This window comes from Ixodes scapularis, unplaced genomic scaffold (assembly GCF_016920785.2).
Source record: "Ixodes scapularis isolate PalLabHiFi unplaced genomic scaffold, ASM1692078v2 PGA_scaffold13__105_contigs__length_92229423, whole genome shotgun sequence".
Classification (NCBI taxonomy): domain Eukaryota; kingdom Metazoa; phylum Arthropoda; class Arachnida; order Ixodida; family Ixodidae; genus Ixodes; species Ixodes scapularis.
Window position 1 is genome coordinate 81,459,739 of NW_024609839.1, and position 27,179 is coordinate 81,486,917.

Below are 27,179 nucleotides of genomic sequence, written 5' to 3' on the forward strand. Positions count from 1 at the left end.
GAGGTTTCATCCAAAGCAACTAGCTCGCGCTTTTAGCATGCGGGCTAACAATAGTCTATGCTAAGGTGAGACATTTTTTTTTTCTTATAACCGTGAAATAATTTTGCACTTTCACTTGTCGCCGCACCCTGTTTCTTGTTCGGTGTTGGGTAAACTACGCACAAATATATATATATATATATATATATATATATATATATATATATATATATATATATATATATATATAAAAATTGAAAAAAAAATTTGCTAGATCACGCGGTGAATGGGGCATTTGTATCCGTGCAAATCTAGTGTCTATGCCATCTGCCATTGTGTAAGGATTTCTAGGTGTACCTGAAAAATATTGCGACGAGTGTCTCCGCAGTATGTGACAGTTTTAGAAGTGCTTCACGCACTAATGATTAGCCAGCGTTAGAGCTCTATAGCCAGCGTGACTCAAGGTGCCGGTGAGCCGAATAATCGTGGAATCTCAAAGTCAACGAAGAAAACGACGAGGGACTTCGGTCAAGAGGGAGCACGTATATATTCCATCAACTCAAGAATAACAACGATCTGTTTCATGGCTAGGTGAGTAGTATTTGTTTCAAATTGTTCAGCATCAGCAGGTCCTTAGAATCATGTTGTTGTTGTGGTAATCTATGGTGTGAAAATGAAATATCGTAAATACTGTCAAACCCTGACACAGGAAAGCCTTATATGGGAGAGAGTATAATGGGCGGAGTAGACTAATAATGGTTAGAACAATTTTTAGATACTCGATAATAAATACCATCGTCTCAGCTCAATAAAAAGCACTGCTTGATCCCAGTACTTTATAATATTTCTTGATACTTATTCGCGATTTTCTAAATAGGCTTTGATTATCTGAAAGGACGAGTTCGTTTTAGAACATCGTTTAGGTGATGAAGCGTGCAATGCGACGCTGCACCTAAATTTAATATTTTTATTCTTTGATTATTTTGCAGGCGACATTTTATTTTTTTTTCTATTGAAGAAAAAAAATTCCTTGCTGTAAGTTGTTGCTCTTCGATGGCCGACCGAGTATCCAGGCGATATGGCGAGTGTTTTCTTCGTAAGTGGCAATGCCGTGCCATGGCATCTACATTTCTTAAAAAAAAAAAAAAAAGTGTTTTCGCAGTTTCTGAAATAAAATATGTTTATGTTTCATGAACTCACGAGTAGCTATGAGATGTTTTGAAGCAGAAGGCTCGTGCCAGCCCTCGTTGGCGAGCACGCGCACTCTCTGCCCAAACCTCTCCGGCGATTTCTGAAAACTATTAATGGACTCTTTTTCGAAAGTCAAAGCCGTCTCGTGGGCAGTATTTCCTCTCCAATGGCGATGACTCTCCAAGTCGAGGGTCAATCACCCTCGACTTGGTGAATTGATGGCGGCGTTAAAGGACCACCTTGTAGAGTCAATTGACCGCTTTCTGTTCTGCTTTCGAAGGCTTCCGCTTTTCCTGGGCAGAAAAGCTGCGTAGCCGCCATTCGAACGTCGGGTTTGGCTCTGGACAATATGCATAAGAGTAACCTTCAAAAACGGACTTTCGTCTTTTGAGCTGTAAGCATAGACCGGTAGAAGCTGAATAGCTTCCAAAGAAAAACGAAGTGAGTTTTTGGCGAATGTTTAACCCCGTTTTTAATTCCGTCACGGTGTCCCCCGCTTGTTGCGTGTGACGATGTTACGTGAACGCCGTGAGCAGACATCAACATGACGTCACCATCAAAACTGCATCCCGCAGACAAAAAAAAATAAATAAATAAAACGCCAAACGTTGGACCTATGAATATTTAGAAGGTGAGCCACGAAAAGGTATAGTTGAACGGTCAGAGAGAGAGAGAGCCTGGGAAAGGCGCGAAGGTGCCAACAACTCATTTGATGGCGTCATGGTCTTCTTCGGAAACATGACGCTTGTTCAGTGTTAGGCAAAATACGGGATAAAAGTATTTAAGTAACTAGATATCTGCTTGACAAAGTATTTAAATACTACTCAAGTTTCTTTCGCTGTAAATTATCATGATGTAGAGTACAATTGCTTAGAAATTAAATTAAATTACTTTTGAAGAAACTTCTGCATTGCGTGTTTTGTGTCGACGTCAGTCACAAACACAATTACACTGTCGCGCAAGTCTGGTTTACAAGAATGGTTTATTGAAAAAAAAAAACAAAAAAAACAGCAACAACAACAATAACATTGTAGGGTTATTTTATGAATTCCAACTGTAAGGAGCAGGATATCACTGATAAATGTTACAAAACATCTCTAAGACAAAAAAAAAAAAAAAAAAGAAGAAAATAGTTTGTTTTAGTTATAGTGACATTGCTGAATATCACGTCCTGCGGCGCACCTTAGACGCATCGTTTAACTACAGTCTACAATCCATATTCTCTATATGGGGAGTTCTCTGTGAACGAACTTTGTATACGGAAATAAGTGAATGGATAACGAAGAGAGCCCGCATGATAGCCACGGCACTGGTCACACCATCTTCAAGTGGGTTGCGTTCAGAAAAGCACTCAACTTTGGAGGATGCTAAGTTGGCATTTCGAGAGGTCATCCTGTTTGTAGTTCGTTTCCTGTCCTGTTCTCTGCTTATGAATGTTTGCGTACAGACAGTGTTCGCGAGAGCAGTAAGTGCCGGACTGACGACACAAAGAAAAGAAACAAAAAGAACCTCGACGTTTTGCTGCAGCGTTGTCAAATATACAAAAAAAAAAAAAAAAAAGTAGAAAGGGTAAAAGCACAGGCGAGCTGGTGAAGAACTTCCATCGTAAACCTGAGACACGGAAAAATAAAAAAAAAACGGACAAAACAACCACAAGTCTCAAACACAGCTTCTAGTTTTCAACGTTAGCAGGGTTTGTTGTTTGGGTGCCTGTTATCATGGATTTGAAAGGAGGTCGTCTGGGTCAGTTTTGGTTGGTATGAAAGGAAGGGAGGTAGCATGTGTCATTGGTTCAGTCCGAGATGTCGTTGATGGAGTGGAGAGGACGTGTTTCGACCTTTGGAGTGGAGGGGTGTTCAAATAAACTAGAAGCTGTGTTTGAGACTTGTGGTTGTTTCGTCCGTTTTTTTATTTTTCCGTGTCTCCGGTTTACGATGGAAACATAAAAAAGTGTTTTCTTTTTGTGTCTATTTCTCATTTTCTTCTTTTTATTATTTTCTTGACATTGAAGTCTGCATTGTTGTCATGGGTCGTTTCCCGTTCTGCGTTGCGCCTCAGTGTGGCAACCTTTACTCTCGTAAAAACACCCCTTTGTTTGAGGATCTTTTGGGGGAAACTCTAGGAAACAAAAGGTGCCTTTGAGAAGGCGAGGGGAAAACCTTCATTCTACGAACTTTGGGATGAAATATATCTCACAATCGGCACAAATACGATATTTTGACGAGCTCAATCTAAGTCACCGTAGCTAATAGGAGCTAGAAACATGATGTGGTTACCCGAAAGAATGTTCCCGTTTGCTCGTGCCATGCCGACGCCACTTCGTACCGAAGAACTCGGAAAAAGGCGAAATGTCAAAAATGTATTTCAGATAATGAGTACAAGATACTCGGAAATGTATTTAAAATACAGTATGAAATACTGTACAAGATACCAAGATACTTCAAAAGGTATTTTAAATACAGTATCTTGAGTAGAGCATTGAGATAGGCACAATCTGGTTTAGACAGAAAGGGAGCGAAAGAAAAAGAGGGGAGGGGCCGATGAATCACAATTTAAATAAAGACGGTGCCGGTAAGATATAAAAAAAATCGCACACCACAAAAGAGAAACAAATGAAAAGAAGATGACGAAAGAATAAAATGCAATACTAAAAATAAAAAAAAAGCAATAAAAGTGACAGTAAAAAAGAAATGCCTTATAAAACAACTCTAAATCATAAGTTCCTGTCTGACTCGGTGGCGCAACGGTAGCGCGTCTGACTCCAGATCAGAAGGTTGCGTGTTCGAATCACGTCCGGGTCAATCAATATTTTTTTTCCTCAAAAAGAAAATAGATTTTTTACTTTTTTTTTTGTTTTTGCTTATCTTTTTAGAAAAAGCAATACTGGCAATAAACATGTCCAGCTTAAAATGACTACTTTTCATGTGCTATCCTTCGACGCTTTTTTAATATATATTTTTTGTTTCGCCTTTCTAGTTATAAGTAGCCACTTTGCTACTAGGTAAGTTTAAAAAGGATACTTATTAGAAGATAAAAGCACCATAAACGAAAGTGAGAACGAAAAAGTTATTCGAATAATTGTTCATTTGCCGCAGTGGCTGCAGCGGGTTCATTGACTGCGGGATTGACTTGTAAACAAACATGGCGCACGGCTTTCTGTGTCAGGCTCCCGCTTCTCTTGTCATCGCCGAAGCACTCAGCAACCAAGTAAACCACGCTGACATCGAGTCCATTATACAGTCACAGAAACATGTGTGAGTAAACGAACGTTACAGCGATAAGCCAGCGAAGTGTCGTTCTTAAGCATCCCTCGTTCGCTTTGAACTGCTTTTTCTTGCGTTGTGGCGAGCCCCCAGTATGGATTCGTCATTTGTTTTCAAATGGGGAGGTTTGTTCGTATTGTACTCTCAATCTCTCTCTCTCTCTATATTTTTTTATTATTGCCTACAGTTTAGACTGTCGTATATCTATTTTTGGTGTTTGTTTCTGGAAGCTAAACAGCTGCGACTCCGTGCATCTCTTCTCTTGAGTTTTCATATTACTACACGAAAACAGTGGCGATGTGCCCAGGAAGACGAGGTTTATCTGGTTTTCGTTTTGCTCTCGCTTATTCAGTGTCGCATGTTGAAGTAAACAATGTTGATCGTCAATTCTGGTTACGACGCTTTTGCCTGCTTTTTGGTACGCCTTTTTAAATTCCTCGTTTCTTTCGTCACACATTAATTGTCCGTCTGCGTTGTCTGTAGGTTGGGAAGATTGGAGAAGACCAACGAGATGTTGCTCAACTGCAATTCCCTGTCTGCAACCAGGTTTGCTCTGGCGAATCAGGAGTTGAAAAAGCACACACAGTTGCTCTTCGATCTGAAAAAAGACCTGGATTCTGTATTCCGGCGAATAAGGTGAGTTGCTTCGTCAGTTTTGTTTCTCTTCTAAGCGTTTTTGTTTTATGCGAAATCTCCGACACTGGCCGTACGCATTGTATTCGACCGTGATGTAGTAATCGGGCTGCAGCCCGAAGCAAACACACATTGAAGACGGGCTGCTGTGACATGCGCCAATGTTTCACAGGGCTGCATGCAGTTTGTAGAGCTTCCAGAAGTATGTAAGCTCAGGAAGAAGTTGGAGGTTGAGGGGTGGGGGGTGGGGGTTGAGGTAAGGTGAGGTGAGGTTACACGACACCTCCCAGAATAATTGCAACGTCATCACACCAGGATGGTTGCAACTCGGCAGTTAATCCGGAGCCTGATACCAAGCATCCTTCGATGCATTGTTTGAACACGTGGCCCAGCCTCGTGCCCAATCAATGGGCTTGGATATTCTGTCAATGTTGGGTCGTTCATGAGCCTGCAACAGTTTCTGTTTTGGTGCTGAAGTCAGAAACCGGGCGCTGCCTGTGGGCATGTCGTCGCTGGTCGATCGCTGCGTCTTGTCGTCTTCGACCTTTTTCCGACCTTGCCCGGACTGCCGATGCCGTTTGGAGCCTTTCAACCACGATTGCTTGTTTTGGCCGTAATCCTGACTCGGCATGTCGTGGTTTCACTTGGACATTTGCACGAACTGTCAAAAACGTTTGTGCCGGCGCACCGCGCAATAAGCAAGATTTTTCGCGTATTGACGTGCACTACATATTTTGCTCACAATAAATGAACATGCCGCAGCGACCTTACGACTATGATTCCGTGTTTTCAGGGTTTATTTCTTGAATTTAAAATTCAAAGGGGGTATTTCGTAACTTACTTCTCGCAGACAATTCAGGTTGTATCGGAGTTTATTTTTTTTAGGTTCCCAATTCTCATAAATTTGAAGTTCAATTTTACTCTTCCAGATTTTTCAAAATTAAACATAAAAATGAGTAATATTTATAAATGGACATGCCTTAAATTCGTAAAAACTCGTCTGTTTTGAAAGGTGTTTTTCCAACTGCGTTTGCCATTGGCACCCTTACCATTAGCGATACTAACTGTCCCACAAGAAATCTTGCAAAAAAGTGTGGCTTCCATTAACGTCAATACTCTGAAATAAGTAAGCACCTGGACGTAATTGATGTGGAGCATATAAACTCCAGCTGCCCTGTCCCCGTCCTAAGCAGCATACAGGTTCATTGCTTTCGCTGTTATACAAAAACTACCCTTCCTCCCTCTAAGAAGCATAAATAGTATGCCCCAAACTGGAAAGCCGAACACTGCCTTTTGTAGTGACCCTGAAGTATTTTATGACCCGTTGTTCTGGACAAACCTTGACGAAATAAATGGCAAACCCTCTCTTGCTACAGCTCGAGATTTCAAAGGAAACTGAAGTAACTGGAGTGTTTTACGGGCGATTTATTCGTAAAACACCCTCGTTTTTGCTTTTTATCCGGCCATCGTGACCTCGAAATTTAAAGTTTTATTGGATAAATTTGAATCGCCAAAAAACTTATTGGTGAGTGTTTTTCAGAGTTTTTCGCACATCCGAAAACACGACACTCTACTTGTGACCTACTCGGACAAGTTCACTTCTCTGTATATGGGATTGTGCCGTACGTAATCGAAGCATTACCTTTGATCTGCCATACACATACGTTGCTGTGGAGATCCAGTTCTGGGTTGTTTAGATCCTAACTCATGCAAAATAATAATTTTATTATTGGCACTGGTTTACCTGTTTCTCACATGATAAATAATGCCCCTTTGGTTTATAGCATTTACTACCGATAAGGCCTCTCGGCATGCTGTTAACACACTTCTCAAGTAGCGTAGCTTGAAGCAGCACACGCTCAAGTGAAAGTCGAAATTATTGAGCGTTACTGATTACGGTGCAACGTGATTGCTCGGTCATGTTTCAGATTTATAGATACACTGCTCTGTTTACGGTGCCTGCATTTTACCCTGCTCGCCTTTTTCATTTGCTTCCGTCATTAACTTGTATATGCAGGTTTCTCAAGATGAAGCTCTCGCAACAGTATCCTGCTGCCTTCTCAGGTTGGTGCATGGCATGCATTTTCGAACCGAGCTCACAAACTAAATGATTTCAAAGATGTGACAAAAACAACTCCTCCGTGTCAAATTCATATCAGCCTGACAGCACACCGAGTTATTCTTAACCGGACCAACCTATTTCATCAGGTTCCTACAGCTCAAAGCACGTATATAGAACAGTGTCCAATGTTAATTTCTTCAGTTTTTTTTTTTTCCTTGTTGCTTACCTTACGGAACTTTAGGTGTTTAATCAGCACAGCATTATTATTTTAGGGGAGATAGGGATCACTTGAAGTGATCTCATTACACTTTTTTTTCTTTCTTCGGAAATGCACTTGGGGAGTTCTTTTTTTACGCAGTGAGCTGAGCATTTCTGGTTTTGATCTACTGGGAAGCCTGTAAACTGAAGGTGGCTTTTAAAAGACATATTTCCCAGAGTGATACAAGTTTACTGTGTACAACTATATACTTTTCACTACAGACTCGTGGCAGAGGCAGCACAGAAGGGTACTGCTAGCACATTGTGTTCTGTTGAGGCCCTTCTAGCACTGGTGCGCCATACAATTTTGGCATTGCCTTCATTTAATTTTTTATGTCACTCTCACTTTGTCCGCACAGCTTGCAGCAAGGTTTTCAACGTCCTCGACGAAGAGGACGAACCGGAAGAGAAAGTTATCTCCGCAAAGAAAAAGGCTGTTGAACAGGTGGACATTTTGTGCGACGCAAGCAGCGCTCAAAAGAACACTGAAAGCACCGGAAGCCCGTCCTCGGCGAAGAGTTCTACAACCTCCTACAACAGTGACGATTCCTAAGGCGGCATTTGCTATGGTGACTGGGGCAATTGGTGTGCTTACCCCATCCTCGATTTCTGCCTGTTGATGCCATAGAAGTGTCGTGCTGTTGCCTGCCGGGATGCCATGACAACAGCCAGAGTGGTGTTTTCTCTACCTTTTTGCTTCAACTTCTATGACCAATCGCTATGATCATGACATCCGACAGCATGACACGCCGACTGCTGTTAACACCATTTGTCGCTTTCGATGCATGGGCGTTATGGGACGCTGAGCACACTACAGGAGATGTGTTTCAGAGGCTGTAGTGTTGACACTGGTATCTTATACTATGCTGATTTTCCTAACATTTTCGTCGGTCCGTCACCGCGTGGAAACAGTGAGATGTTATTTAGGTTGAACATATTCGTCGTTTCTTTGTCCGACCACTGGGCCATTCGACCATGTGTCACATGCAACTGACATCTCAGAGATATATTTATATTGAGGATCGGTTTTATGTGAGTAAGTATTGAACCATAGTGTTTGAAGGAGGAGCTTATTTTTGTAGATACTGAAACTATTTCTTGATCATTTTGATGTCTTCAAAGATTATTTTGTGGTTTTTTTCATGAAGTTCGTCAACATTTGGGCGGTTTGAGGGTGCAATACGTTTTCTTGTCTGATTTTGTCTGCCTGCTCAAGTAAAGTAAATTTTTTATTGGATTTGTGTTTTTGTTTTATTTACTTTTAGCTGCGGAAATTAAGCTATCTACTGAAGTATTGGAATATGGTGCATTTAAAGGTATATATTGAATTTCGATACTGTATTATTTTTAAAAAATCGCAAGTTGTGTATCTAGAGGATTTTCCCTGCTTTTATGACACTCAATGAAATCGCTCAATCTTGTTCAGTAGCTACTTCAAGCGTATATTGATAACAGCAAACTGAGCGGGTCTGATCAGAAAGGTAAATGCACCAAGTCTCATCATCATTGAGATATGAAGGAGGATAAAACGAAGCAACGAAGTTCAGTCGCACGCCAGTTATCCAGACGGCGCGAGTTGTTCGTTTTATCTAGAATAACTGCATAGGCTCTGCTTGCAAGCAAAGAATATACAGTTCCTCTAGTTTTATCCTCGTAAATATCATAAATTTAACAAGATATAAGCACCGTTGTTGGTAGTACTAGAGATCAGTGGTAGTACTGATTGTACAGCGTCAACCATAGAGTTATTATAATGTACGCTAGAGGTTCAAGTGGCGCTAGTGTGCTGATGCAAATTGAAGCAGACAGCAACCAGTCTAAAATTGACTTCCCGCAATGCATTTCTATGGGAAAAAGTGAGTGCATTTTCTCTAAGAAAATGCACTCACTTTATTATAAGAGCAAATATCCCGAATAATTCGTACGTGCTAGGTAGGTTGGAACATTTCTCAGTCAGGCCGACGAAATAATTGGTCAGTTACGGTGTTTTTCTTTCAAATTCATCGCATTAAAAACGGTGCTAAAACAGCTTCGTACGTGTATTTATGTGCACTGTCGGACACTGTTAGCGCGAACACAACGTCGGCGCTTTTCAGCGTGGGGGATATACGTGCCAAACGAACGAAGAACATCTGGAAATTAAGAAAGGCGACAAGAACTACGCAGTAACACCGGATCAGTAACTACACGTGCATATACGATCAAAATTAATTGAAGGCCACGTAATCTATTCCTATTTTAAATAAGTAAGTACCGTTTTATTCTTTCTGCTCTGAGCGAAGCTAGCTGCTTGTTCTACGTTCAAAATATCACTGGCACGCTCAAAATCTTTGAGAACAAGTGCCCGATAAAAGCTGCCCGGCAGAGAAAACAATACGAAGAGACAACTTTTATAGCCCACGGACTTTATTCTCTACGTTTTGAACGTTTTTATCCGCTCATGCACGACGGGGTCATTTTTATATAGTGACAGGACTGGCATATTATCAATATATAAGCGTCACCGGATTGCTGGCGAGCCTTGAACACACTCTACATTCCTTTCGATTGTAATTTTGCTTCGAATCGTCGCTTGTTTTTACACACCTGCTGCGGAACACACGTTCGGGACTGAAATGTAGCGAAGTTAAACATCGGTCACTGATGAAGAAAAATGCGCCAACTAAAGCAATTACACTTTTACACTGTTAATCAAGGTACATACTATTCGGTAGGACCCAAATAACCAGAGTGTTCCGTGTTATTTTCCGGCGAAGAGACAAAATGCACGCGCGCTTTCCCATAGGAATACACGGGAAGATTGGAAAAGTAGACTGGTTGCTGTCTGCTTCAATTTGCGTCACGGAAGTCGCATAGACACTAGCGCCAGTTGAACCTCTAGCGTACATTATAATAACTCTATGGCGTCAACAAGATAAAAGAAGCAATAGGTCGGGAAGTGGCGCCATCTAGCGAAGAGCGTTCAAAACGCGCTACCGTCTTGCCATCTATGGAGTGCAAGCTCAACTAAACCGACTCGTGGCCATCACGCGGATCCTCGGGCAACCACCGCATTTTCCGCCGTCAACTCGGAGCTTTCCGAGCCCCAGGTATGCTGCTGCAGCTGCCTGATCCGCCGACTCGTGTTCAAGCCGCACACTTCGCTAACCCGCCGTCATGTCAAAAGCGGCCGGTCTGTTCCGTCCCCGCCGCAGTCTGCCGATGCCTTCGCCGAGCCTGTGATACCCCCAAACGTGTGCGAGTGCGCGGCGGTGCCGCAAAAGTTCTCAACTCGGCCCGACGAAGAAACTTCGCTGCCGCCCCCCTCAGCTAAAACATCCTGGTCGTCGGCTTGTCGGAGAGTAGCCTGTCTCCATCGTCACTCCTCCAAACTGTGATACAAACAAAGACTTTCCCAAGTCTCGCCACTTCCAAGTTCTTCCGACATGATCCTGAGGAGACCGGTGTCCTTCTACTTCGTGCTCATCCTCGTCACGGCACCTTTCTTCACGCTGTTCTTCATGATGCAAAAACCGGGTAAGTCGTGCATCGACCTAACAAAACAAAAAAAAAAGTATCGTCCCGTTCTTTTTAATAAGGTCAAGTAGTAGTGGTAGTAAAGTCGTCAATGACAGCACGAGAGCGGCAAAGGCGCCTCATTTCATTGCACGCGCTCGGTGCCTTCGGCAGTGCTTCGAGTGCGGTTGCACGCTCGAGGTCCCCGCGAGACCCCGAAGAGCTATCGAAGGCAGTAAGCTCGCGCTGGAGGCGGGACATCTACAATACTTCCCTGCCGTTCTGATTCTGTCGGTGGTTATGGTAGGAGTAGAATGCTAGCACTCACGACTTTGGGAAGAGTTTTTCGCGAGTCGCTCCGATGCTACTTTTCATTTTTGTGTATGTGTGTGATTATTATTTTTTTTTTGTTACTTTCTTTGTGCTGTTCCGCGTGGTGGGCTGTGTTACGCAGTACTGTCGCACGCTTGATCGGTTCGCCGCCGTTGATATCGTATTCGTCGTGCGTTTTGTCGGGCGCTGTTGCCTTGCTTCGATCGCTGAGTCCTGGATTCACGGAAGCATTGGCAGTTTTCCACCCGGAAATATATATGTGCCGGTGCGAGTTTGTTTTGCTATTGCGTTTGGCAAGGTGTTGGGATCACGACCTATATTTATCGATTCCCGTTATTAACGTAAAAGTCTGCGAATTTTATATATAACAATACATTGAGTGAGCACGACCAAACTCGGGATATTTGTCGAACGGCGTGGAAAATGATTGCTCAAAGCCACAAACCGTAGGCGGTTTTATTAAGGATGATGGTAACTGAACAGTGGATGGCGAAGGTAAATGTTCAAAAGGTAATATCTGGATAAGACGCTAATGTTTCAATGAAAAGGAAAAAGAAAAGAAAAACAAAAAAAGAAAACCGTTTGAGCAGTAACGCGTAAAGCTTCTAGCTTTCAGTTCATATGAGCCATTTGGGGTCAACCGTGGTATAAGTTGAGCTAAGGAGGATTAAATGAATAAGAGAAGCTCAAGTTTAAAAAAAATTGCAACCGTTTCAGATCAATTTCCATCACAACAGTAAAAAAAAAAAAAAAATAGTTGGGTTATTTTGAAAACATTGAATAAACCAATTTTATTTAATCTAAACACAAATTATTTTTTATAAATAATATTATGTTGATTTAAATCGCTGTAGCTATAAAGTAGTGACTTTTCATAACTATTTATAACCTGGTTGTAACGCTAGACCTGACAGTTTGATTGATCAACCCGTCCAATCACTGAAAACAACGCAGAAGAAGGAATTAGTGTGAATTTAGAGTGCAGCTTAGTTAACAACTTTTTATTGAGTAAGCCCCGACACAGTAGAAAAAGAAGTCAGCTTGACATTTTTAGGTTAGTGAAAAAGGTTTCTTTGGCATTTTCGTTGGCGTTCTGGTTTTCTTTCAACAGGACATTACTTTTCTAGTGTTACATTCTTTCGCGTCCTTATTCACTAGCAAGATGACGTTCTGTAACTGGCGATAAGTGAAATGGTAAAAAGAAAACTCGGGCGTTTCGATTTACAGTGTTTAGCCTGATTAAAATCTTTCTTGGTTTAGGATTCTTTGATTTAAATAGAAAACAAATGCACGTAGAGAGCATCGAATAATAAACAAACGGTACATAATTACAAAAAAAAAAAAGTATTATTTTTGTGGAAGAGGTTCGACATAAATCATGACAGTAAAACCGGTCTGATTGAGTTTCCGATTTAAATCATCTTGACTTTTATTTCCACCCTGGTTTACATCATGTTCTCAAACTTTGGCGTTCTGCCGAACCGCTAGCGTCCCATTCCCGCGGAGTTTGAGCTTTCTGGGATCCATAGTTTATTCGCGTGTGCCGAAAAACACGGTTCATTTTTTTTTTTTTTTTGGGGGGGGGGGGGGGGGGGGGGGGACGTACAACGTCGTGCTTTCCCCTCATTCCGATTATTTCAGAGTTACAAATAGGCAACGGTAACGCGAAAACTGTCTGGATCGCCGACAATTTTATGCAAATGTGATATTTCGTTTAATTCTATACTGAACCGGGTAATGTGCGTGTGTGTGTGTGTGTTTTAGGTTATTTTAGTGAGATGACGAATGTCACGATTGTCGCGCTTTGATGATGTTTGATTAGTCCCATTCGCTCGTGGAGTCGGCTGTAGCGTCAACTTCGGGCGAAACGAAGTATAATAGAAATTTCTCGTCAGTCGCTCTTGCCGGTTGATCGCCGACGTCGTCTAAATTTCTAGACGACGTCTGCGATATCGGGAACAAAAACGTCGCGAGAAAACTGCAAAATAGTGGGATGGGTGGCTCCCGTGATGCGAAAGAACCGGGGTCTTGTAGTCCTGATGAGATAACTCGATAATCGTGTCCGTCGCATGCCTTCGTGTCGTGGCTACAGGGAACCGTGGCACTTAGGCCGCTCGCTTCAACCTTCGCCGTATCCCACGACAGTGCAAGCGTCGAGCTTCGCCGCTTGGCACCGGAGTGCTAGGAGCGGCGGCTGACCTGGGGCGAGTGCCTGGGCTAGCGCGATAGGCTCGGGTATTATGTTTAAAACTATCCCATGTATATTTTCTTCGGTCTTGGTCGTAGGTTAATCTCTCTCTCTCTCTATATATATATATATAGCCAAAAAAGATAAAAAAAAAAAAAAAAAAAAAAAAAACACACCACGGTAGTCACTCTAGTTCCCGTGCAGCTGTCTATCGAAAGACCAGTGGACTTTGAAGAAGTCGAAAAACATGGATGGTGCTATAGAGAATTTGGCAGCCTTGAAATGGCGTCGGCTACTCCAAAGTGGACTTTGACTTAACTCTGCTTGCAGCGCCGCTAAAAAGACGTGTCACCCTTAAATCACCAGTGTATACGCTTTCGTACTATTTGTACGTGGTGGTTTTTGCTGTGTGTGATATTAGAGTCCTGATTTTGGTAGGTTCATAAAACTTGGGGGACGCCTTCTAATTGAGGTGTAAGCGGATATGCAGGTTCTTGTTGGCATTTTTATTAAATTATATTTACAGGCTAAATGAGCTAATGAGTGTAAAATGGGGGAGTGGAGAGAGGTTTTATCCAAACTGAAGGTTTGCGCTGTGCATCCAGTTTCAAAGAGGAACCGTCGATCATTATCATAGTTGAACTCATTTAGAGAGGCAAGTGCTTTTTAATTTTCAATTCAAGTGTTGTGTTGACAGAATGTTGTCATATGATCTCTAAAGCATCAGCGGCTGCTTCAAACCAATATTTTGCCTGCTACAGAACCCGCGACAAAAAGGTCAATTTCCGCTTCCAACACTGCGCTCCGCAAACCATCGTTGTTCTTTCTTTCAAGAAAACGTTTTTATTGAGCGAGAAAGATGGAAAAGAGAGGAATAACATCTTTCACTCTTCTCGTCGTTCGCTATGGTGCCTCCGTGTTTGTATGTTGGTCTGCACAGCGTCCGCGCGCTTGATTTGACGAGTCTGTACGGGGACGCCTATAGATACGCTTTGCCCCAAGAAGTTTCGTAGGCCTTACGGGTCGGACGCGATTTCACGGGGTGACAGCCGAAGCTTGAAGCTCGACGACGAGCCAAATGTCGAGTTAATTAGAATTCAGGACGAACTCTTGTATGAGCTAGAGATATGTATGATCATGTGCTGGTCGTACTCGCCGGCATGGAGCCGTTCCCGCTAAAAACAAATGACAACTCTTCCCGGAATGTTTTTTCGGAGTGCGCCGAAATTTCAAACTCGTAAACGACGTAAATTGGGGATCATTCGCTCCCTTCGATGCTATACGTAAATCAATGTTGGAAGGCTGCTGGAAAACGGGAGTGCGTCAAATCCGTCGAAGCCGGCCGGCGGAGGCTTTGACGAACACAACATTGTGATCTCTTTTTTTTTTTTTTTTTTTTTGCGGACTTTTGTGTGATTTTCGGTAGGAAACAAGTGTTTATTTTCACTTGTTATTCCCAGCATTTGCTTTTTCGTTTCTTTTATGAAACCTATCACGGTGTAACTCCCTGTCCCGAATCGCTGCTTTGATCTTACCGCGCTGGATTCTATGAAGGGGAGCGGCGAAATGGATAGCGAACGCCGGCAAGCGTTGAGTTACAGCCTCCTCGCCTCCTCTATACTGACAAAGCCTGGCAGGTTGCCACGAGAAGCGGCCGTCGAAATGGAAAAGGTGGAGCGGGAGACAACGGATGAGAGGAGAGCCACGTGACTGGCGCCCCGCTGCGGCGAGGCGCCGAAACACACTTTTCCCGAGCGAACAAGTGTGTTTCGAGTCCTCGCCGGTGCCAAAGCTGTGCGCTGACGTCCAGGTTTTCCGAAAAATGGCTCTTTGACGCTCTGCGCTACCAGATCCTCGCGCTCCAAATCTGCGCCCGGGCACTCTATGGTTCCGTCGTCGAACTGCCAGGCTTTGTGAGTAGAGAGGAGGCTAGGGTTGAGTTCACCGATTCCGAAGTATAAACAGCCCGGGTCCATTGGTAACGCCGTTGTGTTCGGGGCCTGGACTGATGAAGATGCAAGGGGCTTTAGCAACGAGGTGATAATGCGAAAAAGAAAATGTGTGGTGTGTATGTTTCTACAGCCTGAAATTAGTCAGCCACAGCGGGTGACTTGCCTCCCAGCTGTAGATGAGCAATTGAGACAGTACAGTACAACCGCTAACCCGGGGTCTTTAACGTGCACCACGCAGTACTAGTGATACACGACCGCGGGCAAGGGTGTGGATTGAATCCAGGATACCCGGGTTCTGCAGCGCGAGATTTCGCGCCTCGTATACTCGGAGCTGGTGTGCGCTAAATAGTGTGTGACAGCCCACGCGGCCACCGATCCCCCCCCCCCCCCCCCCCCCCCCCCTCGACGACAATCCGGACAGCACTGATCTCTATTGTAGTAGGCGGATCGGGAACCCTCGTGTGGCGCCACTGGCGGCCATTATCTGACACCAGGCAATACGCGCAAGTCTATGGGAGAAACACACAAACGTAGTATTATTGAGGCTTGTAAGCTGTGCTTAAAGGCGAGTATTTTGTAATATGCTGCGATCATTATATCGGGTGTTTGGAGGTCGAATAGGTACTGGTCAAGCGTTCGAACGCCCATTAAAACAAATCAGACGTGCCAAAGCACCCACGGCTGAGCTGGCCGGCTTGCTCTCGTGGTGGACTAAACAAAGGAACTTTATGTTAATGAGACCGTCATCTTGGAAGCCCGGAAGTTGATGGATGTCGAAAAACTTCTATCGCGAGAGCGGTTTTCCGGGAGTGAGCGAATTCCGCGTAGCAAAGCCTTCAAGATTGCCGTCTGCTAAACCCTTCTCATCGAAACCGCCACCAACTCCGCGGTAAGCTCTAGTTTCCTCTTGTTTCATTAAGCTGCACTACATTCTTCGCCCAGTGGAATCGTTCTTGACCATAAAACATATATTTATAAGAACTGCGAGGGCTGTCAGTTTTAATGTTTGTGCACAAACTATTTTGACTGGCTTCCCGAAAAGCAGCCAAAAAGTTTCTGTACTGACAACAGCTTAGAAACGGGGAAACGGAGCTTCCTTCTCGTTTCTCCCATAGAGTCCCATGCATTAGCTGGTGTCACGTGATAGTTGCCGGTGGTGCCACTCGTTCCCATGAACACGAGCCTCGATCAGCGATCCAGCCTAGTACATTAGAGATCAGTGACGAACAGGCCCTTGGCACGGCAGCCATGAGCCTAACACGCAGCCAATTTTGGCGAGCCGTTTCGCTCCAACCCTTCATTCATTGAATTTTTTCGACTGTGTCACGCGGCAAAAATGTTGCCTTCTTTTTGTAGTTTTAATTTGCTTATAACTCCAAAAATAATTCAAAATTTCGAAAAAGAAAAAAAATTCCTCCATGTTCTTTCCTACCTTCGATAAAGTTCGTTTCTACGGAAATTTCAAGCCACTTCGAAAATTATATTGATGACCCCTTTACATCCGTATTTTTTTTCTGTGCATAATATCAATTTGAAAGAAACGTTTCACATTATGGGGCATTTTCTGCTCATCAGAAATTTATTTTCTTTTTCTTTTTTTTTTTGCAATGAGAACCTAGTTTAAAAAATGATAAGTATAGCTAGCCGCATTCCTCATTATATTCAGTTGAGAAACCTCCGTTGCAAAGAATACATTGGGCAATCGCTACGCTACCAGTACTCCCTGTGGACCGAAGCGGCGGATTCGCGCGGAACGTTGAACGCACATTGCCTGCGGTTGAGAGGTATTCGATTGCGTTGTTTGCTCTTTGAAACGTCTTTATTTGACGAAATTGGTACGGCTTAGCCGGTTGCAATATAGAAGTGGGTTGCAAAACAAAAGCAAAATCGGTTAAAAAAAAAAAGGGGGGTGGGGGTGTGTAGTACAGGAGGGCCTTCGAAAGGGTCGCGCTGAATGCTGGGATCAGAATGGTCGCCATTTTGGTTCATGGAACGTGCAATTTATCATTGATAGTGTAGTGATTGCGCAGACGAGCTGGTGGATGTTAACCATTTTGTTCTTATGACCTTTCCATTCTTGGTGAGCCGATCTAAATTTGCTGGTGATGGGTAGCTTTATAGAGACATTTCTCGTATACCGAAATGTTGCTGTTCACACATCGGTGGAAAAAAAAAAAAAACGTACATCCTCGTACTGCCACTACATACGGCGTAGGTGCTGGAGGCATTGAACAATAATTTTCGCGTCTTGAAATCCGCTAGAAGAGCAATATATCATTATAAGAGATCAGTGGAGGTCAGCATGACTGATAAGTTGATTGCACGCACAGTGCCAAAAACGCTTACATTGGGGAGGAACGCTTTCAGTACGGTGATGCTCTATTATAGTGATCTTGGCCTACCTTTTTTGCAGTACGATCCTTTCGAAGCTTCGAATATTTTAATGGACCACAATGGCTATTTCCATGGCAACTGAGACAGATCAACCGATCACCTTGCCATGCTTGGTCTTCTGTACATGTTACTATCTGTTTTTGTCCGGCTAGCAGGCAGGGATAAAGTCTCCCAGGATCAAGAGACTTTATCTGCTGCGAGATCCACGAGATCCCAAGCTTGCGGGAACGCTATACGCCTCGCAAGTGGGTTCATTTTCGTCTTTTGCGCATGAGAAAGGAGGTAGCGGTGACGTCAGAACGCCGAGCCCTGATTGGCTGATCGCGACCCCCTATCTCGGCGTCGTCTGCTCCTTTGCAACTTCGTCTGCTCGCAACGTCGTCTGCGTCTGTCTTTCCTGCGACTGACGATTCCTTTGTACCATTGTGAGGTCACGCAACGGTCAGCCATCGACACTTGCGAAAATTTGGCGTGCAGTTTCGTATTAATACTCGTAATTCATTTTACGAATATTGCGGCTTCCTTTAGGGAAATAAAAATCACGCATGACTATCCTAAAGTCCTCCCTACGTGAGCGGCGCAAAATCTTAATAATTTTCGGATATTCGGACAATCAACTTCTAAGATCCCTTTCTTTTTTTTTTTTTTTTCTAGACTCTATGTAGAGATACGTTCAGTTTACTTTCTGTTTCTATGGTCAACTGAAAGTGAGCAGACATTTTCTTGACCCTCTGTTGACATCTTTTTTTTTTTCTTTATTTCACTCCTTGTTGCGCGGTCAGTTAAACATAAACATACATGTTGATTTCCAGACACTATGGCGAATCGAGCGTCAGCACGAACTCGGTTGACCTGATTTAACACTAGAGAGTTTTAGTAAACCGTACGCTGCGGAAACCGGGCCGAGCAGGTGCTCTCTTCGCAATTAAGGTGTTTCCGACATTATGCGCTTTGCCGCTCTTCTTTCTGTTAACCCTAAAAAGAAAGCCCGCGAAAAAAAGACCACGTGACAATGCGCCCGCGCATCGTGCTTGCAGCGCTCTCAGACGTGCTCTGAAGGAACGAAGTCCATCTTATCACTGGCGTGCTGTCCGCAACAGGGCTACAACAGGGCTTCGTGTTGGGGTAGTACCCGAAGATAAGCGGGAGAAGCTTGTGCCGCAAAGCCCTGCCGCTACAACCATCCAATTCACACCTCGACTCTTTTAAACGACTAATTAAAGTAAAATAGCTAATTAGTCTTAATTATAGTCGCACTAAAACGAAATATTGCACTTTGACAAAACGCTTCCGAATAACATACAGTTGGTCTCACTCTCGCAAAGCGCAGTTTTTTTTTTTTTTTGTTGTAATCAGGGTGTCGAACCGGAACCGAACCGAACCGAAAACCGGAACCGAACCGGTATTTTTTCCGGAACTGAACCCGAACCCGAACCGTTATATTGTTATCGCGATGAACCCGAACCGGGACTGAACCGGAAAAAAATAACGGTTACCGGCTCATGTCAAAACGGTTCGGCAACGCGCTGTTGACAATGAATGTGCTATCAATGCCATTTGTTTTTTAAGTGCCGTCAACTGACGCACACCTCGCTTACATATTTTTCTTCTCCACTCAGTCTTAGGAATATAAACGCTGCATCCATGAATCTTGACAAACGCTGCATCCATGAATCTTGACATAGGAACCAGTATTGCGCTCGTCGCGGCTTGCATGGAAAAAAGAGAATTTAAAAGCTGTGCAAAAAAAAAAAAATCGCGTCACGGGATTTTAGTTTCCTACAATCTCGTAAATCGTAAATGCTGCTGTGTGATCATTTCATAACACGTTTCTAGAACGCGCGAGTTCTTGAAGCTTGCTTCCATCGGAATGAGAAAAGAAAAGGCTGTGGAGTTTGATAATAATGCATCCGGTTTCGTGTAGGCACTTAGAAGCTAAAATATTTGTGAGACAGCGAACTCTTCTATTTTAATATTTATCCTATTACGTCCTTCTGGCGTTGCGTTCGGTGAAGTGTTTTTCATATTCCGTGTCTTGTTTAATGAAAACTTCTTTAAGGGTCTAATTTGAGTTGCCGAAGGCTAGTTCAAATAAAGAAAGCTGTATTTTCTCCCCACTGTTCCTTCAATTGCTTACACGCCGAGGTGGCGGGATAGTTAGCGAGTTCTACTTGTAAGTGGGTTTGTAAGGAGGTCGCGGATTTTACAGCTGCTGCGTCGGACTCAATTAGATGAAGTCCGAATGCGTAAACGTCGGTAAGGTAACCTTTGAGTGCATATAAAGAAACCATTCCTGGTAGAAATCCCTGAGCCTTACACTACGACGTATCCCGTTTCGTATGTGCTGATTTCAGATGTTTTATTTGTAATTTATTTTGATGTTGCAATTTGTCATTTATAATTTCCGAACCGGTTCGCGAACCGGTTCAACGCCCCGAACCGGTTCGCGGATCGAATTAATCGAACCGGAACTGAACCGGAACAAAATAAATTTACCTGAACCTGAACCGTAACCGAACCCGTATTTTTTTCGGTTCGACACACTGATTGTAATGTTTGGTGCTATTTGGGACAGCCGGTATATATTTTTTTACTTATAGTGTTATTGTTTGAGGTGCACCAATTTCAAACAGCCAATAAAAGCTCGGCGTTCTGACGTTCGTATCGCAACCCCTGCGCAGGAAGCAGACGAACTTGCACACCGCACAACCCGGTCACAGCGTCCCGTAATTGGAGCAATCACGTGACGGGGTTTGATATATGTTGCCCGCCCCCGAAGGGAGGCCCAAACGGTCCGCGTGGGGCGATGATGGATGCATCGGCGCAGGACGATGTCATCAAACTGGCCGCCACACTCGATGCGATGGCTGCTTCTGCATGGTTTCTAATTTCGGCCGTGCCTATAGGGATATGTCGCGAACTTTTCTTTTTGTTTCGAACCCTGGAGCTTTCAGCAAAATTCGTCCAAGTGCGACATACGAACAGTGTTGCACGACTTCGACACAGGCATTTCGAATTTTGGACGACAGTAATTTGTAATATAGTTTATTTTGTATCCGAGAAAATTAGTGCCAAGGCCTCGCACAAAACGCAGGTGCTGTGATTTTAATTTAAACAGATTTATTACTACAAAATCGTTAAGGTACACGAACGCGGTATGGGCAGGTGAGTTATACGGCCAGGGGGACATTACGTAGGCGGCTAATCTTTGCAACAAGTCTGATAATTAGTTAAATTTCTTAATTAACTTTTTAGTCAATGAAAATGCACGCGTTTGAATTTGAAACTTGCTGAGCGTCATCGGAAACCACAAGGTCGGTCAATTTTAGAACCACTTGAAGCACGTGGGAAACGCAAGGATGCACCAAACTTACCACTAGATTACCATCGGTGTTTCTCCAGCGCTAACTTTATGCCGGCTGCAAAGTCCACCTGTGTCAAAATGTTGTCCTGCTCCTGCCCCAGTCCATAACGTCCTATATACTAACAAACCCTGGCAGATCGCCAAGAGAAGCAGCCGCCGAAATGAAAATGGTGGAGTGGCAGACAACGGATGAGAGGAGAGCCACGTGACTGGCGCCCCGCTGCGGCGAGACGCCGAAACACACTTCTCCCGAGCGAACAAGTGTGTTTCCGGTCCCCGCCGCTGCAAAAGCTGTGCGCTGATGTCCAGGCCCCCCGAGAAATGGCTCTTTGACGTTCTGTGCTATCAGATCCTCGCGCTCCAAATCCGCGACCGGGCACCCTATGGCTCCGTCGTCGAACTGCTATATATGAGGAGGCTATGGTTGAAGTCAGCAGTATGAGAGCGCAGAGGAGATGTCAGAACGCCAATCTCTGGTTGGAACGATTAATGGTAAGACGCCAAGCTGTGGCTGTCTTTGTCTCAACTCGGAGTCCGAATGAGTACGCGAATGCCGCCAATCATTCCATTTTTCGGCGTATTCAACACTATACTAATCCAAACCAGAGCTCGGTGCTATAAAGCCCCCGCGCAACTGTGGGCAGAAGGGATTGCAGCGGAGTTCGCAGCGGCTCGGTTGTCGGCGCGGCTTATTTGCGGAACGCTGCGAGGAACTACCAATTTTAGTATACCGGCTGGAACGCGAGACTCTTATCTTTGTTTGTTTTATCCATCGATGTTCTCCGTGTTGCGGTTGTCTCGTTTTCGTTTTTTGCTTCACCGTTTGTTTTTGTTGCTCAAACTGTCACCGAGACTCCCTCTCGAAAATGGGACAGTCTCCGGAAGGAGAAAAGAAAAGGACACGGGCACTAATTGCAAACGGCCAGTGCCTGGCAGAAAGTGATAAAACCGCGGCACAACAGATAACAAACAGGTGCTATGAGGCAGAGTAAAAAGTCAAAAGCAAACGAGCTCTTTTTTTTTGCCGTTTCTGACTAATTACGGACGCTAACCTACTTACGTTTTGTACAGTTCGTTTCATTTCGGGTGAGATGGTTCTCGTTTCTTCTCTCGATGTGTCCTGCAGACTGATTCTTAAAGTACCCAGGCACATGAGTTGTTGTGAAAATGAGAGATGGTGCTTTTGAGTGTGTTTGTTACAACGAGATGAAGTAAAACAAGTAGATTATATCTTTGTCTTTGTGATACCACCTGCGTGCGTGATAAGTAAATAAAACGGGCTTGTTGACTGTAGTGCCAACTTGTTTTATTTTGCGTTTTTATTCAACAGAGCACCACTACTAGAGAGAAATTGGTTAATTACTTACTCGCCCGCCTAAACATAAACACCGAAAAGTGTCAATGTAATAAATAAATGCAAAAAGAAAAAGTACGCGCCGATTCCGAAAAAAAAATAAACACTGAAAACACGATACCTTAGATTTGGCCTTGAGGGAGGTAAGGAAAACCAAGAGCCGTTGTAGCAGTAAACACATAGGCATACTATGGTACAATAACGAACCCAACTGCCTTATGCAGTTAGGTTTGCGCATGATGACTTTCGTCCTTTCGCGCATAGTCGCCATTGTTGTGCTCTATCACACCATTGTATGCAATAATATACACTTTCGGTTGCGCCCTATTAGCCCTTTCGTCCATGCTGACATTTATGTGCACTGGCGTACATTACACAATACAATAAATGTTAGGTTTATGCATGTCGACCTTAGTCTTTCTGTTCATGCAGCCATTTGTTTTTAAACGCTGTCATGTAACTTCGTACAATAAATGTACGTTTTCGTCTGCTTGTTATGACCTTAGTCTTATATTCATCCATTGCTTGAAGGTTTTTTTTTCTCCCAGCTGCAGCTAACCTTTAGGGCTTTCTTCACGAATAAATTTTCGAGTCTGGGAGGGATTTCCGAAATTTCTTTCTTAATCCAGGGGCAGTTTCGGAAAAACGCACAATTCAACCTCGACACACGTTTTAAAGTACGCGTCTTTCCGAAGCTGTCTTTGGCCGGATCGTGGGCGGAAATTTCGGAATTCCGTCTCAGATTGGAAATTTCTACCTCTACGCATATATTCCGAAGCTTCGAACGAGGGAGCCCGGCTGGTATATAGTAAATACGGGGAAGGCACTTCTTCCCGCGTTGTGGCTGTCCTGGCGACGTGCCCAGTCTCTCTCGTCGGTCGTTCTCCGACACAAGCCGAGCGCGCGGCGTCCGAGTGAATCCTTTTTCTGGGTGACCCCGATCCGCCGATTAGACGGCAGTGAAAACGCGCCAAACCGGTCGTCGCCGACTGCTATTCTGCTGCTGCTGCGAGGAAAGGAAACATGGACCCGCGCACGATGCGCTGCGCGCTCTTGCAGCGCGGCGCGTCTCGGTTTCTGCGTGTTCGTCTGCAGGCAGCGACGCTTCGAAAAGCTGTAGTCTGGCCACCGTGTTTGGAAGACGACTTTATTGGGCACCAGCCTGGCAAGCAACAATGGGCATACCATACCAAGGCTCGACTATCAGATGACTTACCCTCGCCGGCAAAAGCTAGTCCACCGTGGATAACAAAAATGCTTTGTTTGTGCGTCAGCCTGGCAACTGTGGGCATGCCATAGCGTGAGGCCTTTGACAAGCTATAGACGAACTCGTGTTTACAAACAAACCGGAGCTCCCCTAGCAGACGCCACCGGCGCCGCGCATGCGCGGTGAAGTGTGGGCAAGAAGCTCGCCGTCGCCCATAAATAAGCCATTGAAATGCGATGTTGTCGACGTCGGTGTGAGTCCCCGTGCTCTTTTTCGCGTTGGAATTGTTGATTCTACGTCTTCCCGGCGATGTTTGGCTACTTGAGCGGCCTCAGCGAAATTACCGAGGCTCGTTGCACCGCGAAACTTCTCGTGAATAATGTGGAATGTGGCGATTCATTCCGCGTGGTCGCCGCAGTATATGGACGACGCAAGCCTGATTCGCATGATGAGATTCCACTCGCAATTTTCCGTCGCGACGTCGCTCGGGCTGCAAAAGCGTGAACCGTAGCTGAGACAGTCGACGCCGATACCGCAAATCGCAAGCAGAATCGGACCAAGTGAATCAGGCGTTACAAATCGGTGATGGCCACTGGCAACAGTGATCAACATCTTGTATTACTGATTACACCGAGCCTGCTTACCTTAACCTACCTTCAAACTTAAGTCTTTTCAGGCCTGCACTTCTTATCGCAATTACCGGGTCTACGTTTGGTCTACGGGCCGGTGTCGACAGAAATAGCAGACGACAATGAAGAAACGTTTGAAAGAGCTGACGGCAGTTCGAACGATCAGGCGGCCGTTTGAACTTGAACACGCGCTGAACGTAGTCCGGCAAGTGGTCCGTACAACTTGACGGTTTTCCAGCGTTCATGTTGGAACAAAACAAATAATCTGATGACCACAAGTATCCGTAAATTCAACCCAAAGTGCTTCCCGCCCAAGCAGTCGTGGTGGTGGTGGTGGTACCCACGGCGTCTGGTTTTCCCTTTTCACGGCAGATATCTACGTTCTCGGACTTACCGAGCACGTGAGAACTGACCTTCAAAGCTTTCTTCGACTCTTTTGGTACTGTCCCAGTGGCGGCGTTTTGAAGAGAAGGCCAGGCAGGCTTTTGTTATTTTATTTTTTCGTCCCGCATACCAGATACGGAACCCACGTGACTCACGACGCAATTGCTTTACCAGCGCAGGTTTTGTTTCTAACCGCTTCTCTTCCGTTTTGTTAATCCTTGCCTGTGACGATATTGGTGACGGGATGGAAGCTTATTCGACCACGCTCCGGTTTTGTTTCTAATAAAATGTGGCAACATTGGTGATGGATGGACGTCGCGTCGACGCGGAAACCCGGTCACACTGCGGTGCCAAGCTGACAGAGCGGTCAGATGCGCACCCGCCCGTTTCAGATCGATCCCGCGATGCGGGCAACGTTTGTTCTCGCGATGAAAACGTTGTTGTTTCCCGTTTCTTTGACCACCGTGCGAGCGCTCATGCGCGTGGCGCCGCCGTGTGTCAGTTCCGGTTTCTTTTATTTGCTCTCATTGGAACCTCCCCCTCCCACAGGCGCGCTTTCGTGTTTTCGCTCTTGTTCGGTGCGGGCAGCTCGTGTGTTTTTCGTGTCCCGCTTCTTTTTGTCTACGGCTCGCCTTTTGTGCAGCTCGCGCCTTGTGTGGACTCAACGCATGTCCTTCTTCTTTGTGCCAGATACCGCCGCTCAGATGGCTGCTTTTTGTGCCCGTTTTGTGTGTGTACCGCGTTGGCTCGTATACCGCCGCGGCAAAGCGTGTTTGTACATCCGTAATTGGCGTCTGTTTGTTTTCGTCTGCTTGATGTGTCCGGGGAGATACGAGAACACGTGTGAACGAGCGCGCGCGGTCGGAGAGCACGAACTGCACGGCCTGATCGTCAGATGCGGAGAGGCCCCATTGTTTCGGAAAGGTCCCCTCCCACGCGGCGGGTCATGTATTTTCTGTTGGAGCGCTCGGGATCGGAGTGCTCTTCCCGGGTTGCTCCCGGTGCACGACATCGATAGCATCGTTGAAACCATGGAGACGAAAATCACAATGCTTATACATCACAGAAAAAGACGAGGAGTTTTCTCCTCAGACATGATGACAACCTTATCTGCGGAGACGTGCCCAAAGCAAGCTCGAATTATGATTGCTTCGTGCACTTGTTTGCTTAGAACACGTCTGCAGGCAGTTTTTTACGACCAACATGACTAATGTGCGACCGATGTGACATTCCAGTGGTAAAATCGGGTCCGTTTTCGCCCGCTTTCGGTAGCGCCATTCAGCTGTTCCATGTACTCGAGAGCTCGGTCGGCCGCCATTTTCCCTATGAAAAGATTAGACGTTAACCAGTCTCTGTAACGCGAAATTAGAGCGCAGCTCTTGAGGAGGAGGAGGGGAGGGTATGCTCCTTCATTCCCTCTCCTCCTCTGCTCCTCGCCCTCTCCTCGTTTCCTCCACTCCCCTTTTCCCGTCCTCCGCTCCCCTCCTTCCATCCTCCTCTCCCCTCCTCCGTACGGGACGTCAATTTTCCCGCTAAATCTAGCGGAGAAACGGAATTTGTTCATAGGGTACGTGACACCAAGTCATGGGACGTCATTTTCCCCGCTAAGTTTAGCAGGAAAACTGAATTGATGTGGAGGACGGGTGACGTCAATTTTCCCGCTAAATGTAGCGGGGAATTGAATTGCTGTTGAGGTCGCGTGACGTTAATTTTCCCGCTACATCTAGCGGAGAAACTGAATTTGTTCATAGGGTACGTGACACCAAGTCGTGTGACGTCATTTTCCTCGCTAATCGGAAGAGAAAAGGATTACAGTCACAAAGAGGCGATTAGAAGATTGGTGGAAATTATAGAGTAAAAATTAAGTGATGCGCAACTAACTAGCACAGCTGGGGACAGGCGGGGCTGAGAAAAATTGGGACCCCACTACCGCGTGGCTCCGGTCCAAACCCTGTCTCCCAGTGGGTCCAGTGCTGGGGTAACGCCGACAAGGTTTGACCAGAGGAAAATTGGCGACTCTCTCGCTGGGTGGAAGAGGCGGGGGGTGATGTTTTTAGTTTTTTTTTTTTTGCCCGATCCCCCAAAGGTCATCCTGGTGATATCCCACAGTGCCTGGTGATAGTTAGGGGCAGAAAATTGGCTTAGAAGGGCGGGAGCAATCACGTTTGTCTTTTTTAGACTTGGGCTAGGTGGCGCAGGTTACCGCCCCCTTCAACGGTTATAGCTAAGGTGCCTTCATGTGCGCTTCGCATAGAGTGATGCCAACTGCCTGTTTCCCTTTCCCACACCCTCTTCCACCGCCATTTTGTTCCTCTCATTGTTTCCCCGTGCGCCGGAAAGTGGCCTTTGTGTCCATCGGTAATCCCATCCGAGGGGGAAAATGCTAATCCTCCCTCCGTGGGTTCCACAACGCTGCTCCGAACTTGTGAGATAAGGTGCTTGTTTCCGGGAGGGTTATAAGCCCCACGGATTATCGCCGAGGAACAAAATGGC

At 45.0% G+C, this 27,179-nt stretch overlaps 2 protein-coding genes and 1 non-coding gene across 3 annotated transcripts in view; all 3 read left to right on the forward strand.

Annotated features, from left to right (window-relative positions):
• Positions 1-3,899: 3,899 nt before the first annotated feature.
• On the forward strand, positions 3,900-3,971 carry Trnaw-cca. The gene has a single exon. It is a non-coding gene; the product is annotated as a tRNA-Trp (tRNA).
• Positions 3,972-4,281: 310 nt separating this feature from the next.
• LOC8031153 (kxDL motif-containing protein 1) lies at positions 4,282-8,711 on the forward strand. Its single transcript, XM_002404477.4, has 4 exons — positions 4,282-4,424; positions 4,917-5,069; positions 7,084-7,130; positions 7,746-8,711. The coding sequence occupies exons 1-4, from the start codon at positions 4,312-4,314 to the stop codon at positions 7,937-7,939; spliced, it is 507 nt and encodes a 168-aa protein (XP_002404521.3). The 5' UTR covers positions 4,282-4,311; the 3' UTR covers positions 7,940-8,711.
• A 1,725-nt stretch (positions 8,712-10,436) lies between these two features.
• LOC8042779 (alpha-1,3-mannosyl-glycoprotein 4-beta-N-acetylglucosaminyltransferase B) overlaps positions 10,437-27,179 on the forward strand; it is a 129,153-nt gene continuing 112,410 nt past the window's right edge. Inside the window, exon 1 of the mRNA XM_029984268.3 lies at positions 10,437-10,902. Coding sequence (XP_029840128.1) covers positions 10,812-10,902 — 91 coding nt within the window. The 5' untranslated portion in view covers positions 10,437-10,811. The remainder of the gene's footprint in view (positions 10,903-27,179) is intronic.

Bases quoted from the DNA above. Each gene is read 5' to 3' on its own strand.
- LOC8031153 (XM_002404477.4), top strand. From the start codon at position 4,312: ATGGCGCACGGCTTTCTGTGTCAGGCTCCCGCTTCTCTTGTCATCGCC. The intron at 5,070-7,083 runs GTGAGTTGCTTC...TTGTATATGCAG, and splicing joins TCTGTATTCCGGCGAATAAG to GTTTCTCAAGATGAAGCTCT. The intron at 7,131-7,745 runs GTTGGTGCATGG...TTGTCCGCACAG, and splicing joins GTATCCTGCTGCCTTCTCAG to CTTGCAGCAAGGTTTTCAAC.